Source organism: Aristolochia californica, unplaced genomic scaffold, assembly GCF_029961685.1.
Source record: "Aristolochia californica isolate CCGP_79_NKW_82.1479 unplaced genomic scaffold, dmAriCali1.0.hap1 SCAF_15, whole genome shotgun sequence".
Taxonomy (NCBI): Eukaryota; Viridiplantae; Streptophyta; class Magnoliopsida; order Piperales; family Aristolochiaceae; genus Aristolochia; species Aristolochia californica.
The window spans coordinates 5,114,902-5,130,462 of record NW_027181826.1 but is presented as its reverse complement, the minus strand read 5'-3'; the positions used below and the strand labels follow the sequence as shown (position 1 = coordinate 5,130,462).

General features: G+C 37.5%; 2 protein-coding genes across 2 annotated transcripts; both read right to left on the bottom strand.

The window, feature by feature from the left end:
* Positions 1-782: 782 nt before the first annotated feature.
* On the bottom strand, positions 783-2,954 carry LOC137951132 (uncharacterized). The gene is made up of 2 exons (XM_068797732.1): positions 1,205-2,954; positions 783-862 (listed from the first exon to the last, which is right to left on the bottom strand). Exons 1-2 carry the CDS (start codon positions 2,889-2,891, stop codon positions 783-785), a joined length of 1,767 nt encoding a protein of 588 aa, XP_068653833.1. The 5' UTR covers positions 2,892-2,954.
* An 8,568-nt stretch (positions 2,955-11,522) lies between these two features.
* On the bottom strand, positions 11,523-15,194 carry LOC137951763 (protein TRI1-like). The gene is made up of 2 exons (XM_068798655.1): positions 14,851-15,194; positions 11,523-12,086 (listed from the first exon to the last, which is right to left on the bottom strand). Exons 1-2 carry the CDS (start codon positions 15,115-15,117, stop codon positions 11,970-11,972), a joined length of 384 nt encoding a protein of 127 aa, XP_068654756.1. The 5' UTR covers positions 15,118-15,194; the 3' UTR covers positions 11,523-11,969.
* Positions 15,195-15,561: the final 367 nt, after the last annotated feature.

The following is a 15,561-nucleotide window of genomic DNA, read 5'->3' as shown; positions in this document are numbered from 1 at the left end:
TGGGTAATGCTGACACAAAAGGCTTTCTCAAGAACCCAGTTCATTGGTAAGGGGGACCTCTTACCCATAACTTGGACCAAAACAAAGAGAAAGGTAACAAACACGTAATCAACTACCAACAAACGTAAAAAAATTAAAGGGATAAGTAGAGAAGATCTGGACAATCTAATTCCATGATTTTTCACTCTCACCTTCCCCCAGCTGTCTTTCTTCTCAGCGTCTGGAACTCTACAGTCCACTGAAACGTGTACTGGTACAGGAAAGGTGCATTTCTTGGTGGGCGATCTGAGCAATATATTATCAGTCTCCCTAAATAGAGAAGACCCAAGTGGAAGAAAAAACAAACTATTTGTGGCTTTCCAAGCATAGTAAGAAGCTCAGGGTTCTAGCGAGGAAACAGTACGAAACCCCGCTTACTTTTCGACTGTAGTTTAAGCTTTTCCACCATCCCTTTTGAAGATTACAGCCTTTTGTTCACTTAAGAGAATACATATAGGTGGTCCTGCCAAGCTTTTAAGGAGAGGCTTCTCTTCTGCCTGGCCTGCCAGAACATAATCCACGATTTCCACAAAACACCCCCGTTAAAGAATCGAATCAAATTCCCCCGAAATCTGTTCTTCTTTCCAATATCAAAATTTTTACATGGAAGCGCACTTGCAATGAGTAATGGGGTACGGAAGATTTTAAAATACCATCCTCCTCATCCTTTGCCCAGTTTGAATATCGTGACTGCGGCATGTCGATGTTTGCCCTGTTGTTTTTATGGCTGAAGAACGCCTGGTTTAATTCTTTCTCCTGCTGGGGGTCTCCGCTCTTCTCTTCCCTTTACTGGACGAGAACTCTTCGAGAACGGAGCAGAAGCCTGAAAGGTTTGCAAAACAATAGAATACAGTGAGAAAGAAGAGGCGGTTTTGAAATCTGCATGGGCTTCCACTAACTCAGTCATTGGATATGGCCTCATGTTAGCCTAAATTCACTTGAAAAAGTTGAGCAAAAGTTTGACACTTTTAAGCGATGGTTGAATTTGAAAATTATAGGCATAGGAATGCCGATTTAGTAGAAGTTTGATTAGTCTTTGGGATATGAATTTGATCTTCTGAGAAGTTACATTTCTGGGTTTCTTTGAGTTGATTGAATTGAAAAAGTTTAAGGGTATTATATTAGAGACGAAAATGGAGGATTCATGGCGAGTTTGGGAACTTACTGGCCGTCTTCTTCATCGCCATTGCCATCTCTTTTTCTGTTCTAGTACAGCTTTCATTGTTCTCATCTTCAATCTCTTTGCCGGATGATTTCTGGGACAACGCCGCTGCAAAAAGCCAAGTAGCGTTCATCTGTTTATTGAGCATTCGAGCCGCGTAGTAAGGCACTTTAATTTGCTTCATCCCCTTCGACAAAAATCGCCCATTAACAAACATAATGCAGTCCATCAAGCTCTCCTTCGCCAACCCCATCATATCATACGCTTGCGATCTTCTCCACAGGCTCTTCTCGTGAGAATTCGGCGGACTGGATAGACAGAGAGCTCGAGTGGTGTCGCTTATGGCTGCCGCGGCATCTTTGAGAAACAAATGACACTGGGCTCTATTGCTGTACAGGACAATTCTCTCCTTTGTCATCTTCAGGGGACACAAATCCAGAGCTTCAGAGTAGTACACCACTGCTACTTCCACGTCTCCGCACCAGAACCTCTCGTTTCCTTTCTGTTTCTTGAAGCATACCAACACCCTCCTTTCCTGTAAATCTTGCTTGGACATTTCCTTCTCTTTTTTCCTCCTTCCAACCTTGATATCCCTCACCACCTCCAATGCTTCTTCCACTTCTTTGCACATTTTAGACTTAGATTTTCTGTCAGTGTAATCTAGCAGAAGAGCTCTAGTTATCGCATCTCCTATATTTTTTCTCCCTCTGAGGTCTCTAAGCTCCACCAGATCTGCAAGAACCGCGGCAGCAAGCTCCATTACCTTGAACCTGGCAACTGGGTCTTGTATGAGGAGAAGAAGGGAATCAATGCCCACGTATTGCCAATCATCGGAAGACCTGGAGAGGTTGCAGAGACTCCTTACAACTTCCTTACAGTCTGCAACACATTTCCTCCCTTCTTTACTGTAACAAAGAATCCTCAAAAGGCCGACTCCAGCTGGAGAAGTATCGTTTATCAGCCCTCCCCACATCTTACACAAATCCTTCAGAAACCCTTCTCTGCAAATCAAATTTAAGGACCTCTCTTTTGAAGCGAAGCAGTTGAGTGTATAGAGGGACCAGCATTGGAGCTGGCTGGCCCATTCCTCCGCCTTCCTGTTCTCCATCTCCGCTCCTCCCAGCCCTCTGGTCAGCAGATCGCACTGATACTTCAATCTCTTCTTCGGATCCCTGACACCTACGAACCTACTGTAAACCACATTTAGGCATGTCGTGGCCAACTGCGTACACAATTCTACAATCTCCTTCTCATATTCGAACATCGATCTCATCGTTGGGTCGTAACTCGCCAGATGGCTGAGTGCTCGAACTGCAACTCGCTGCTCGACCCAGCTCAATTTTCCTCTTAAAAGCTCCATCAGCGGCGGAACTACGCCGGCCTCCACCGCCTTCTCGGCGAACTCCACCTTGTTTATGGTATAGGAACCAATGATATGTGCAGCATAGTAAGGAATATACACGTTCTGATCTCTACCAATCCAATCTTTGTCGTTAACACCTCTCAGAATCAGCTTACCCATGCATCCAAATATACCCAGAGTGGGAAACTCGGGATCATCCGGCTGGGTCATGGCGATGTTCCACAATCCACTCAACACCAGAACATGTTCCTCCTCGTCCCTACGGGGCATCTCCTGAAAGCACTTCGCAATCCGGGCTCTCCTCAAAGATGGGTCAGATTCTTTCATGGTGCAGAAGAAGCAAGAAGGTGCATCACACGGCAGCAAATCATAGGACACCCTCTGTTTGTTCTTCCTGCTCCTAGACTTCCTTCCCCCTTCCATGACCACCCCCAGATTCTTACCTCAACCGAGCAGGCAGTGCTACACCGTTTAGGGTTTTAAGAGGAGGACGAAGAAGGAAGAAACGGGGAGTTTGACGGTGGGAGACGGCAAGACCAAGCGGCGCATGGTGAAGATTAATAGATTATAAATAGGAGAAACGAAGGGGACTCGCTAGGGTCCTACAAATCGTCTCCCAATCATTTCTGGCAAAGGATTCGTTAACCAGGTTTCTTGTAATTTGAATTCGTTAAGCCCTGTTATCGGGCAAAGGAATTGCAACAAATCAAGTAATGTATAAGTTTTCACAGGTAGAAGTTTGGTAAGACTTGAGAGAAGTTCCAATTTTCTTCTTCTTTCCGGATGAATAACCAGTGCTTGGCACCAAATTGTATAAGACTGGCAAATCCAATGTTCAGTCATCCCCTCTAATCACCAAAACCTAATTAGATTATAGGGACATTTAATCTATCCAATGTATCACCACATCAACATCCTTTTTTAAAACCTAAAAAAAACCCTCTTGTATAATATACTTGCCAACCCATCTCAAATTCTTGTACTAATACAAAATGGGTAACGACTTAACCTTTTGCAATCCCAACTGAGTTAAATCGCTAATATAATGCTTTATAGATAATTGGCGGTCGGTAGTTTATATACTGATGCCTGATTCTTACTTCATTTACAACTAAACTGCACAACTCTTAAAACTTCCATTATTGAGATCAGTTTGCTTTCCTTGTCTTCGGAGAGGGAGAATAAGACACATTCGCACTATGAGACGGTTCATTGACCGTTAGGACTAGCTATAGACTCAGAAAATCCAAACTCCTTAAAGTTAAAGTCATCATAAACCTTGCCTACTGAGATTGGCTTTTAGTTCACATCCTTCGACTTTTTTTCATTGGAAAAATGTTCATCATGTTCATGGTGGTTTTTACCCAGTCCCAAATGATATTTTTCTATTTCAAACTTATCAAAAGCACCTTAACTCCTTCCAAGGGCAGTCAGGCAAATTTAGTAAATGAGGGAGAGGGTAGGAATAGGACACTTTTCCTTATCCCTTGTGGATTTAAACATGAAGGGAGGGAGAGCCCAGAGAGAGGAGCATTTGAATTGAATGGAGATCATCACTTTTCCCTTGTGTCTCAAGCCATACAGTAAAACAAACAAAAGACCAGCCATTGCCTATAGTTTGGGTAGGTTAGGTTTCCTATAAAGAAAACAATGGGAGTCATATCACATCAGTTTAGGTGAAACAACACTAGTTTACTTCTTTTTACCCGCCTTTGGCTTTTTAAGAGTGCTTTCCACCTCACTACGGTTCTAAATTCTGCTACAATTATCCTCAAAAATCAAACCTAAGATGGATGAGAATGATGGGTGGAGTTGGCATTAGTTCAATTGTCAAATGCCTCTTTAATGGATTCACCGAACAGGGAACATGTTGTCTTTCTTGTTTATTAGACATTGCTTTGAATGAATAAATTTCAATCATTTCATCTGTCATTTACTGTCTGGTGTATTTGGTGTCTCATTTGTCATCTTCCTCCTCTTTCTCTGAAGGAGAATTACAATCCAAAGAGACAGTAGAGAAGTAAAAAAGTAAGATTAAAGCAGGGAAAAGTGGGCAAAAGGGTTGGGTAGAAACCAAGAAATTGCGGCTGGGATTAGAAAATGTTTTAGACATTTAAAAGAAGGATTACTTTAGAATAGATGGCTTAAGAGAAACTTGATGCCCATAGCCTTTAGTTTCTTAACTGACACTTCCATTAAATTTTGTCCCTCTGTAAATGTCTTCTTTATATGTCATCAAGCACCAAGCTTGGTTGAAACATCTTGCATCACCACCCACCAGCAAACCAAACAAGGAGGAACAAATTGTACAACTACTAGTTGTTGGTTTTACACTATTATGGAAAGATAGTTCAAAATGATTTGTAGATGATCTTTTGGCTGGAAATGGCTCGAAACGTTCATAACCGTTATAAATGGCTTAAAATTCAAGTTAAAATGACTATCCATGTTAATAACCCTTTTTTTCAACTAATAAACTCAAGATTTTTTTATTCATTTTTTCATGTGTGATAATTTCTTCAATAAGATCCAATGGAAGGATGAAATTGCATCATGGAATTTAGAACATGTACTAAGCCAGTTCAATAAAAAAAAACTGTTGAGAGATGAACGGATGGATTATTTAGTAACAGAAGAACTTATTGTGGGGATAATTGGAATGAAAGGTTGGGTTTACTGAGAAATTCTTCTACTTTTCCTTTTCTCTACAAAAGAAAGCACTATTGGGTTGGGGAATAGGGCAAATTTTCTTTTCCTATATGAGTACAGTTTTTTCTTTAACCAATAACTGTACTGTCGATATGAACAATGAGGTTGATCTCGTCAATGAACCTTTGCAATTCCTACCGAATGGTTAATTACATGTTTGAAATCTATTATACACACCCAATCAGTCATGTACATGGATTTTTTGTTAATGGATCTCTCGATTGTCAGACCCTTTGAAGATGCATAACATATAGCTGATCACATTGCTTTAGTAGACGGGAGAAAGCTTTGAGAAAGATATCCGTTTCAGGGAAATTACTCCATTCAAGGGTTTTTTGGTCATTTTACCCTCCAGGTGTATTTTTGTTATTTTACCATTTCAGTGGTTAATTTTATTTATATAATATTTTTCCGCATATTAAATTATATTAGTGGTTAAATCTTCATGTACATAGGATGTGTAGTTAGGGAGATATAAGGATATTAATGTTTATTAATTATATAAGGGTATTTTTATAATTTATAACTCAAAACACTTATTTAAGGAGTCTGAGAATTCATACACAGTTCCCAAGGATACCATTCGGTTTCTTTAGAAAGCTCCTTTTCTATTTTTGTCCTTTTTTTTAAATTTTCTCCTCTTCCTTCAACCAAATCTTGATTTTTACATAGTATTAGAGCAATAGATCGTTGTTAGGAGCACTCTACTGCAGATTCTTGCCATTTTTTAAGAGGACAACCTGCTGGAAGAAAAAAAACTACAGGTTTTTTATGCTAATTCATCAAAGTTAAGTTTTTTTCTCCCTTTCTCTGCCATAACCTTAGGGTTACTATTTTTTTATGAATTATTGAAGGATTCTCTACATTTTGATTGCTCTAATTGTTTTTTTGAGATCTACACCACCCAATCCAATGTTGGATGCTTGCATCATCAATTTGTCAGCCCTAATTGCTACTACTTTTGCATGATATTGGTTGAAATAGCTATGAATTGTTGATTCTTGGATTGTTGAAGTGCGCATATCCTATTTCTACTCTCTAACCCTAATTTTGTGAGTGGGGCCCACCTTGGTGATAAATCGAAAAATTGTATGGAAGCTTAAATTGGTTATTGTGTGATCATATATAAAAAATATGGATGAGATAGGAGAATTGTATACCCCGGTTAGAGAAAATTTTGGGTTTGGTGAAAAAGATACCATCATGATTACTTCAAAAAAGTTGAAGTTGGGTCTAATTATCTTAATTGGGCCAAGTCAGTCAAAATATATCTTAAGGGTAGAAAGAAGTTAAAATTTATATGAGATGATCCCCCCGTGCCTCCAGATGATAATTGGGAGGCAAAGGACAATCTAGTTTTGACCTAGGTTGCCAATAGTATTGATTCTACTCTTAGAAATCAAGTGATGAATTGTGAGATAGCAAAAGCTATGTGACTATCTCTAGAATCTTTATATGCAAGAGAGAGTTTATGAGTTGTATACTAACTTTTTTGGGTTGAAAAGAGGAAATCGGACTGTTACAGAATATTATAGTGCATTTCTTGGCATATGGCAGGAGGTCAATGTATATCATTTGTTTACTATGGATGAGAATGAGTTGAGAAAACAACAAAATCAACTAGTTGTTGCAAAAAAACTAGATGGTTAAGGTGCTGAATTAGATGCTAATTAAAGCCTAGGTGTTAGCTTCAGATGAATTCCTATTCTCTCTACAACTTTTAATTGGATTATGAGGGTTGAGAAGGCTATTGTACCTGGAACAAGTAAAGGAGTTAAGATAATGGAAGGCACTGCTCTTAAAGCTTCCAATACTACATCTGCCCCTACAGATTCCTCTGGAGGTAGAGATAGAGGATGTGGTGATGGTAAATCAGAAAAGAAGTGTGTTCATTGTGGTAGAAATAACCATTATTCTGACAAATATTGGGTAAAGTTTGGGAAGCCTGAATGGGCTAATTCTATAACTCCTGATAGTGGAAGTGGGAGTTTAGATTCTTCTATGTCGGTTACACCAAGTGCTCCAGATGAAATGCAACAATTGATACAACAACAATAAGAAATTGCTCAGGGCATAGTCCAGATCTCTGTTGGCTCGACCTTGGCATCTATAGGTCATGCTTCCATCCCAGTTCCTAGTTCTACCAATGTTGACTCAAGTATGAAAACTTATTATGTTTACTCGACACCATCCCGGGTTCTTGATTAAGGAACCTCTAAACACATGTCAGGTATGTTGTCATTGTTTTGCGATTTAAAAGAGTTGTCAAACATGTTAATCTTGCAGATAGTTCTACCTCTCTTGTTCAAGGAGTAGGAAATGTTACTCTTGCTTCCTTTTTGTCTCCTCAATCAGCTCTTTTTATTCCCAAGTTTCCTCTAAATTTGTTGTCAGTTAGTCAGCTAGTCAAGTCAATTGTTCTCTCACGGTTTATCCTACTCATTGTGTTTTTAAGGATCTAACGATGAGGAAGACGATTGGTTCCTGTTGTGAGATAGATGGGCTATACTACCTGGAGAACCATCAACATTATAATATTCAGTCATTACATATTGTAGATTCTCTTCTACAGTGGTACTTGCGGCTAAGTCATCCGTCTACAGTAAAATTGACTCAAGTCTTTCAAGACCTTCCTTCGAGTTCTTCTTTTCAATGCAAGTGGTGCCAATTGGGCAAACATCACAGAATTTCATTTCCAGTCTCGTCTCATAAAACCAGCCATCTATTTTGAGATGGTACACTTAGATGTCTGGGGTCCTTGTCATGTGACTAGTTAGTTTGGTCATAAGTATTTTATTTCCTTTATCAATGATTTTAGTAGGTGTAGTTGGATTTACCTTATTAAGGAAAAATATGAGGCCTTCGATATATTCAAACTTTTCTTCAATGAAATAAAAATCAGTTTGCTGCATTGTTTAGTATCTAGCATACTGATAGTAGCATCGAGTTCATGAGTCATAAACTCTAGCTATTTTGTCAAGAACAAGAAATTATTCATCAGATATAGTGTGTCTTTACCCCTTATCAAAATGACGTCGTTGAACGTAAGAATCACCATTTACTGGAAGTAGCTAGGACAATGATGATTCATATGCATGTGCCCAAGTCTTATTGGGTGATGTTGTTCTTACAACTTATTCCTTGGTTCATAAAATGCCCTCGTCAGTGTTAGAAGAAAAATTCCTATGCAGATTCTTTTACCATATGTGCCATTATTTTCTACTTCTCCCCGCATATTTGATTGTGTTTGTTTTGCTCATGTATCTAGGTCGTCCAAGGATAAGTTATCTCCCTGAAAACTAAGTTAAGTGTATATTTTTAGGGTACTCTCGTACCAGAAGAGGTACAAATATTTTTGCTCATCCACTAGAAAAATATTTGTATATGCTAATGTTACTTTCTTTGAGGATGCACCATTATTTTCCTTTGTGTTTTTACCTTTTAATCATGTTGTCTCACCTGAACCGGTACCAGTTGATGAGCCTATTGGACCATCACAAGCTGTCACTATCGAGAAACCATTACAAGTATATAAACTCCAGAAAAAATTATCACCACCAACTCTCTCACTCGACCATGACTCTACTTCGTCTCAAGATCCTAGAGGTAATGATCTATATCTTCCTATTGCACTCAAAAAGAGTGTCAGGAAAGGTAAAAGTACACGACATCCGTTATTTCAGTTTGATTCTTTTTTGTTCCTTATCTGACTCCATAAAAATTTGGGGCCAAAGTTGTTGGTTGTCGCTGGGTTTATACTATCAAGTATAATGCAGACGGTTATATTGAGGGGTATAAAGTGCGAAAGGGGTATACTCAAACCTTTGGTATTAATATATTTGAAACTTTTCGCTTGTTGCTCATTTGTCGTCTATATGTATTTTGCTCTCAGTTGTAGTGAATCAAGGGTGATCCCTATGTCAATTGGTCATTCAAAAAGTCTTCTTATATGGTGATTTGGAAGAAGAGGTATATATGGAGTAACCTCTAGGATATGTTACTCATGGGGTAACACATAAAGTATGCAGACTCAAGAAGGCGATTTATGGACTGAAGTAGAGCCCACGTGTTTGGTTTGAAAAATTCAGCCAGGTTACAGTATCGATGGGGTTCTAGAGGAGTAATTGTCATAACTTCTTGTTTGTGATGAAGAGGTCCTTTGGAATTATGGTACTTTTGGCTTATGTAGATGGCATTATATTATCTGGGAGTAATATGTTATGGACTCAATAATACTGAGTCATCTACTTTACTTTTATTATTTATGTTGCTTTTAATTTCGAATTTTATTGATTTGTAATAAGGCTTAAAGGTAGGGGTAGAATTGGGTTTTTTAACCCTAACCTATGTTGATGTTAATTACCCTATTTAAGGGGTAATAATGGAGAAATAAAACCTAAGTTCGGATTTAGCTTAAACTAGAGTACATTAGGTTAATCTAGGTTCTCCTCGAGCTCCCACTTCTGGGATTTTGGGCGTGAACCTTTCCTTCGGCGTTAGAGCTTGTGTGAGTGGGTTGGGAAGGTTGAGAAGGGAAGAGAATCGGAAATCTCTACCTGACGGGGTGGAGAGAAACCTGGTGTTTCACGGAACTAAGGAGGAAGAAGGGTTGCGTGAACCCCTTCTTCAGCCGCGACGAGGGCGGAGGAATTGCTGCTCATCGTGACGGCAAGAGGCTTGCTTCATTCACGGAACCGAAAACGGAAGACGAAGGAAGAGAATCGAACCCTGTCCGGGAAGAAGAACTCTTCTTCCGTCACGGCGAAACAGGGTCCCTTCACGGCGAAACAAGGTATTTCACGGCAAAAACAGGGGATACGATTTACCTAAGTTAAAAAAGTATTTCGCTGAGTTACTAGATCCATGGCGAGGGACCAAGTTGTACCCCTACCTTTAAGCCTTATTACAAATCAATAAAATTCGAAATTAAAAGCAATATAAATAATAAAAGTAAAGTAGATGACTCAGTATTATTGAGTCCATAACATAATATTTCTAGTATAGAAGATACCAAGTCTCATTTGTCTGCACATTTTTAAACTAAAGACTTAGGACCATTGTAATGGGTATTGAATTGGCAAAAAGTAAAGAAGGCGTTGTGATGATACAACGTAAGTATGTCATAGATATGCTTCAAGAATATGGTTTGTTGGGAGCTAGGACAGCTGATACCGCTAGGAAAGTGGGACATAATCTCCTTGATGAGCAGAGTGATGAATTAAATGACATAACACAATATTGGAGGTTAGTGAGAAAGTTAATTTATGCAACAGTTACTAAACTTGACATTTCTTTTACAGTAAGTGTAGTGAGCCAACTTATAGAACGTCCTCGAAAAGTACACTTAGAAGGTACACTAAGAATTTTGAGGTATTTAAAAGGAGCACCAAGAAAAAATATTTTCTTTAGAAGTTTTCTTTGATGCAGACTACGTTCCAAACTGGACAGAAAATCAACCTTTAGATATTGTGTCTTTCTAGGAAAAATATTGGTATGTTAGTGAAGTAAAAAAGCAGAATATTGTAGACCGATCTAGTGTAGAAGCTGAATACACGGCGATGGCTCACACAGTTAGTAAGTTGATGTGGATCAAGTCAGCCTCACGAGAGTTAGGTTTCAACCAGGATAAGCCAATAAACATGTTTTATGATAATCAGGCTAAGATCTTTATTGCGAATAACCCAGTTTTCTATGAGAGGACTAAACATATAGAAATGAATTATCACTTCATTCGAAATGCGTTGATGAAAAAAAAGGTAGTAACTCAATTTGTTGAAGATCAATTGGGAGATGTCTTCACCAAAGCCCTTGGCAAAAATTTATATCATTCAATAACAAACTAAGACTCCTGGATATATACACTCAAACTTGAGGGGGAGTATTAGAAAATACATCCAAAGATATTTTGGTAAATTTACCACTTCAATGGCTAATTTTTTTAAATAATTTTGTTCTACATGTTAAATAATATCAATGGTTAGATTTTCATATACATAGGATATATAATTAGAGAGATATAAAGAGATTAATGTTTATTAAATATGTAAAGGTAATTTTATAATTTATAACTCAAAATACTTATTCAAAAAATCTAGGAATTCATACCCAATTCCCAAAAACACCATTCATGCTCTTCAAAAAGTTCTTATTCTCTTTTGTCCGTTTCTCTCATTTTTCTCCTTTTCGCTCACCCAAATCTTGATTTTTACAAGAGACATCAATGTTCCAATTTTCATTATTTCCTGAAAGGAAACGCTAACCGACTTTAAATATTTCATGCAAAGTTTCAAAATCCTTTCTGCAATTCTGCCACTTGTTCATTGTGCTACAAGAACATCTACTACATGTTCTGAAACAGCTTCCCCCAATGCCCTTCAGAAACAATTCAATATATATGAACTACACTAACTAGAAACTAAAATAAGAAAAGAACCGCATTGGGCTTCAAACATACACAACCAAAATAAAAGATTTAACTATGCCACACAAAATCTTTCATTTCCATGTAAATTAGGGGAAGTCAACAGCAAAACTGAGCAAACATAAGGGGGCTCAGAGGCTGGAGTGGGGCATCTCTAATGATAACAGCATCTATTGTTAATATGATCGACTGAAAACTTGCCCGTCTTTACAAAAAACTTCATCAGATTGTATATGCCCTCCTTGTACTTCAGCTAAGTTTTCACTGGAAAATCCTCACCGGAAGTGTGGATTGAGAAGCCCTGAGATCTCAAGGAAACCAACACGATCTTTCCCACCAAAAATCTTCTTCAACTTCTCATCACACACAATGATCTTTTTGTTTTCTGGATCCTGTTTCAGTAACAACATAAAAACAGAATTACAAATCAACATTGCAACAATTGTTCGAAAGGACTGCCCGGCAACTCTAAGAAACCAGTGCACCAATTAATAAAGAATACAGGATTAACGCAATAGGAGGAAGAATGCAGAAGGGGAAAGTCCTTCAGGTACCAGACTAACCTTCTTCATTACAGAGGTCAAGTTATATTATTTGATTTCAGGTTTTGGCAAAATACATGAACATGTATTACTTCTTGAATATCATACCGTACTTAATTAATATATGTCAACACATATAAATGTTATAAAAGTAAATGAATATTGACAGGGAACAGAAAAGCAAAGACGCTCATGGAAATGTTTTCCTTGATCCATGCTGCAAGGCATTGCAGAAGCCAACTACATCAAGGAGTAAAGCCAACTATTCAAGGACATGAATTAGCATTGCTTCATTGGGCAGCTCAAAGAAGTTGAAAAACTTTATGAACACAATCAGTATTCTTCAAATTTTTGCTTTATACATCATTGTGTTCTGCCATGTCTCATTATAGCAGAATTGAACAGATCGAAGCAACAGTAAAAAGTAATACTATTCACATAGCAACTGATAATACAATGTGAAACTCATAACGGATAACCTAAAACAGATCCTAAAGCTCACATTCAACGATTGAATAATTCAACTGAAATTGTCAAATCAAGCCAAGGTTACTATTATGAAAACAAGTTTGTCAACCTAATATCATTCCTAAAGATCACATTAAAAGATTGAATAATTGAACTGATACTGTCATATGAAGCCACAGTTACTATTACTACGACAAGTAGAAATTACATGCTTCAAGAGTGACGCAAAGCTATTGAAGAGTCACATTAGGATATAACAGATTAGACTACTCAACATCTGAATTACAAATAATTAAAAACCTGCAAGATGACTCTCAGTGTACATAGAGGATATTACCACAATATACTCATAAAATTTGAACAAACAATGCTCTTAAGCATATGAAAATGTATCAAAATAAAAAAGAGCCTCCATTATAAAGGTACCTCCCCAAATATCCAAGAGATTTTTTTGAAGAAAAGTGGATAAGACATTTTTTCATTACACACAATATTTTTCTGAATAATCCAATTCTATTGTAACAAACTCTAAAAATTAGTATTTCAAAGAAAATTTCATGCAACAGGAACCTAAGAAAGATATAAAACATATTTCAAACTTTTCCCAATTCAGAAGAACTCCTCAGTTCCACCATATAATAAGCCTCCCTGGTAAACTTGCTGCCATATAAAAACATATTTATTGGTGCATTAGAGCAAGATAAGGAAATTGAAACACCAGGAGCACATATTTAGACTAAAAATGCAAACTGCCTTGTGTACATAATAAAGAATAAAATCATATAGTGTTTCAAAGCATTCCTGAAGCATAAGAAAAGTCACCAATCTACATTTCTGCCAAAGCCATAAGTAAATTTATACCGAATAGATCAAGCATACTTGATTTTCAAACAAGAAACTGCATTTCATTTTTCTTATGCTTGAAATAACTAAATTTACCTTTGCTGATGTGATTCTTTCAACCTCAATTACTCTGAACAACATGAACAAACAAAAACCACTGGTACAAGCTTCAAATCGAAACCACATTTAAATCCCAACATTACTCTCAACATTTTTTAGTATCTCTAAACAAAAATACAAATTTCTCAAAAACACATTTTTGCATATACATGATGCTATATTCAATACCAAAATAAAGAAACAACAATTATTCCGCTCAAATCCAAAAATCTGGAAAATGAGCAAGAGAAAATACTCGAACACTCACCAATCCCAACTGTTAACATTTTTAAGTATGTCATAAGAACAGTCTCAATAATCCATATTTACATATCCATGCTGTGAAAAGAACTATTCCAGATTGAAATAAAGAGAACTATTTCGAGCAAATTCGGGAATCTGAAAAATAAGCGAGAGAAAGAACTTGAAAATTCAATTCATCCGATACTAAAATAATAAGCACTTACTTTTTGAAAAAAAAAAAAGCACCTCAAAGCATGTATTTCTTTCTTTTAAGCAAAGTCGTCTACTTAAAATTTTTTATGATGATAAAGATGATAAAAAAATACTACATCAACAGCAATAAATATATCATGGTAATATTAAAGAAAAATTCCACGGGAGGATTTTGAAAAACGTATCAAGTGGATACAACTAAAAGGGTCATATGCAGTAAAAAATTAACACTCCTTGAAGTAGATATATGACGCTTTAATGAATCACAAGGGCCAAACAAACAGTCCAAAGCATGATGAACGCCAAACCGAATCAACCCATCCTCAACCATGAATTGATGCAATTCTTTTACTATTTTTGGAAGGACACTATATGAATAAATGCGCACAATGCCCAAATGTAAAACGGCATTAATCTGCATAACAGCTGCACATACAAAGCATAACAGTAAATAAACCAACAGCCAGCAGTCAGTAAACAATAAAAAAAGATATATTATGTGCGATTATCCACTTTTCTATGGACGAGAAACCTTCTTCATTCAGCATTAATTAATACGCTTAGCATTTGAGATATTCAAAAGTATTTCCCTAACCCACCACTAACTTCAAAACATAAAAGCATTCCCCTCTCTTGAAAAGTAAAATATACACTAAGCTTCATCAACAAACAACGGCAGTCAACCACAGAACAATATCAACTGAGGGACAAAGGGTAAAATATAGCCAGTACAAGTAGAAACAGAGACCTGAAGATTGTGCTCCTTAATGTAAGCCCAAATCTGCTTGAGTGCCTGGGTTCGTGGTATCTCAGGCACGCCAACCAGCGCTTGCATCTCCGCAGAAACAGGCCTGGGCTTCATTATACCACGAGGCTCACGTTTTCCAGTGGTAGCCTGCTTGGACGCGGCACACTGGACCTTCACCACGCGCACTTCATTAGGGGCAAGGCGCACCGTCCACGGCGACATGGCCAAGAACATGCCGGAGCAACCGACCATCGGGAGAGCAGCCATGGCGATAAACAGAGAAACAAAACAAAATCCTGTTTTTCTTTCTTATTGGAACAGCTCATACGATACAGCGCTTAGGGCAAATGAGATTCTGTGCATTTAAGACGCGCTTCAAATCCGTTTAAAGATGAGGATCATTCGGTGGTCCGTGGAGGACGCAAGCGACAATAATTTTAAAATAAAATTATTTAATATTTTTTATTATAAAGATAAATTTAATAATTTTTTTATTATAGTGTTATTTATTTTTTATTATCTATTAGATTTAACTCAGTGGGGAGGTGGCCCACCTTCCCCATTAGCACAAAAAGTGGGGGCAAAGGAATGGTAATTGCACTTTCACCTCCTTTTTTTATATGCAACAATAGAGATTGCTTTCTATTAAATCTTCGGATTCCATTTGTTACACCTTACAGAGATTTGTGAGAAAACTATTGGCCCAAGTAG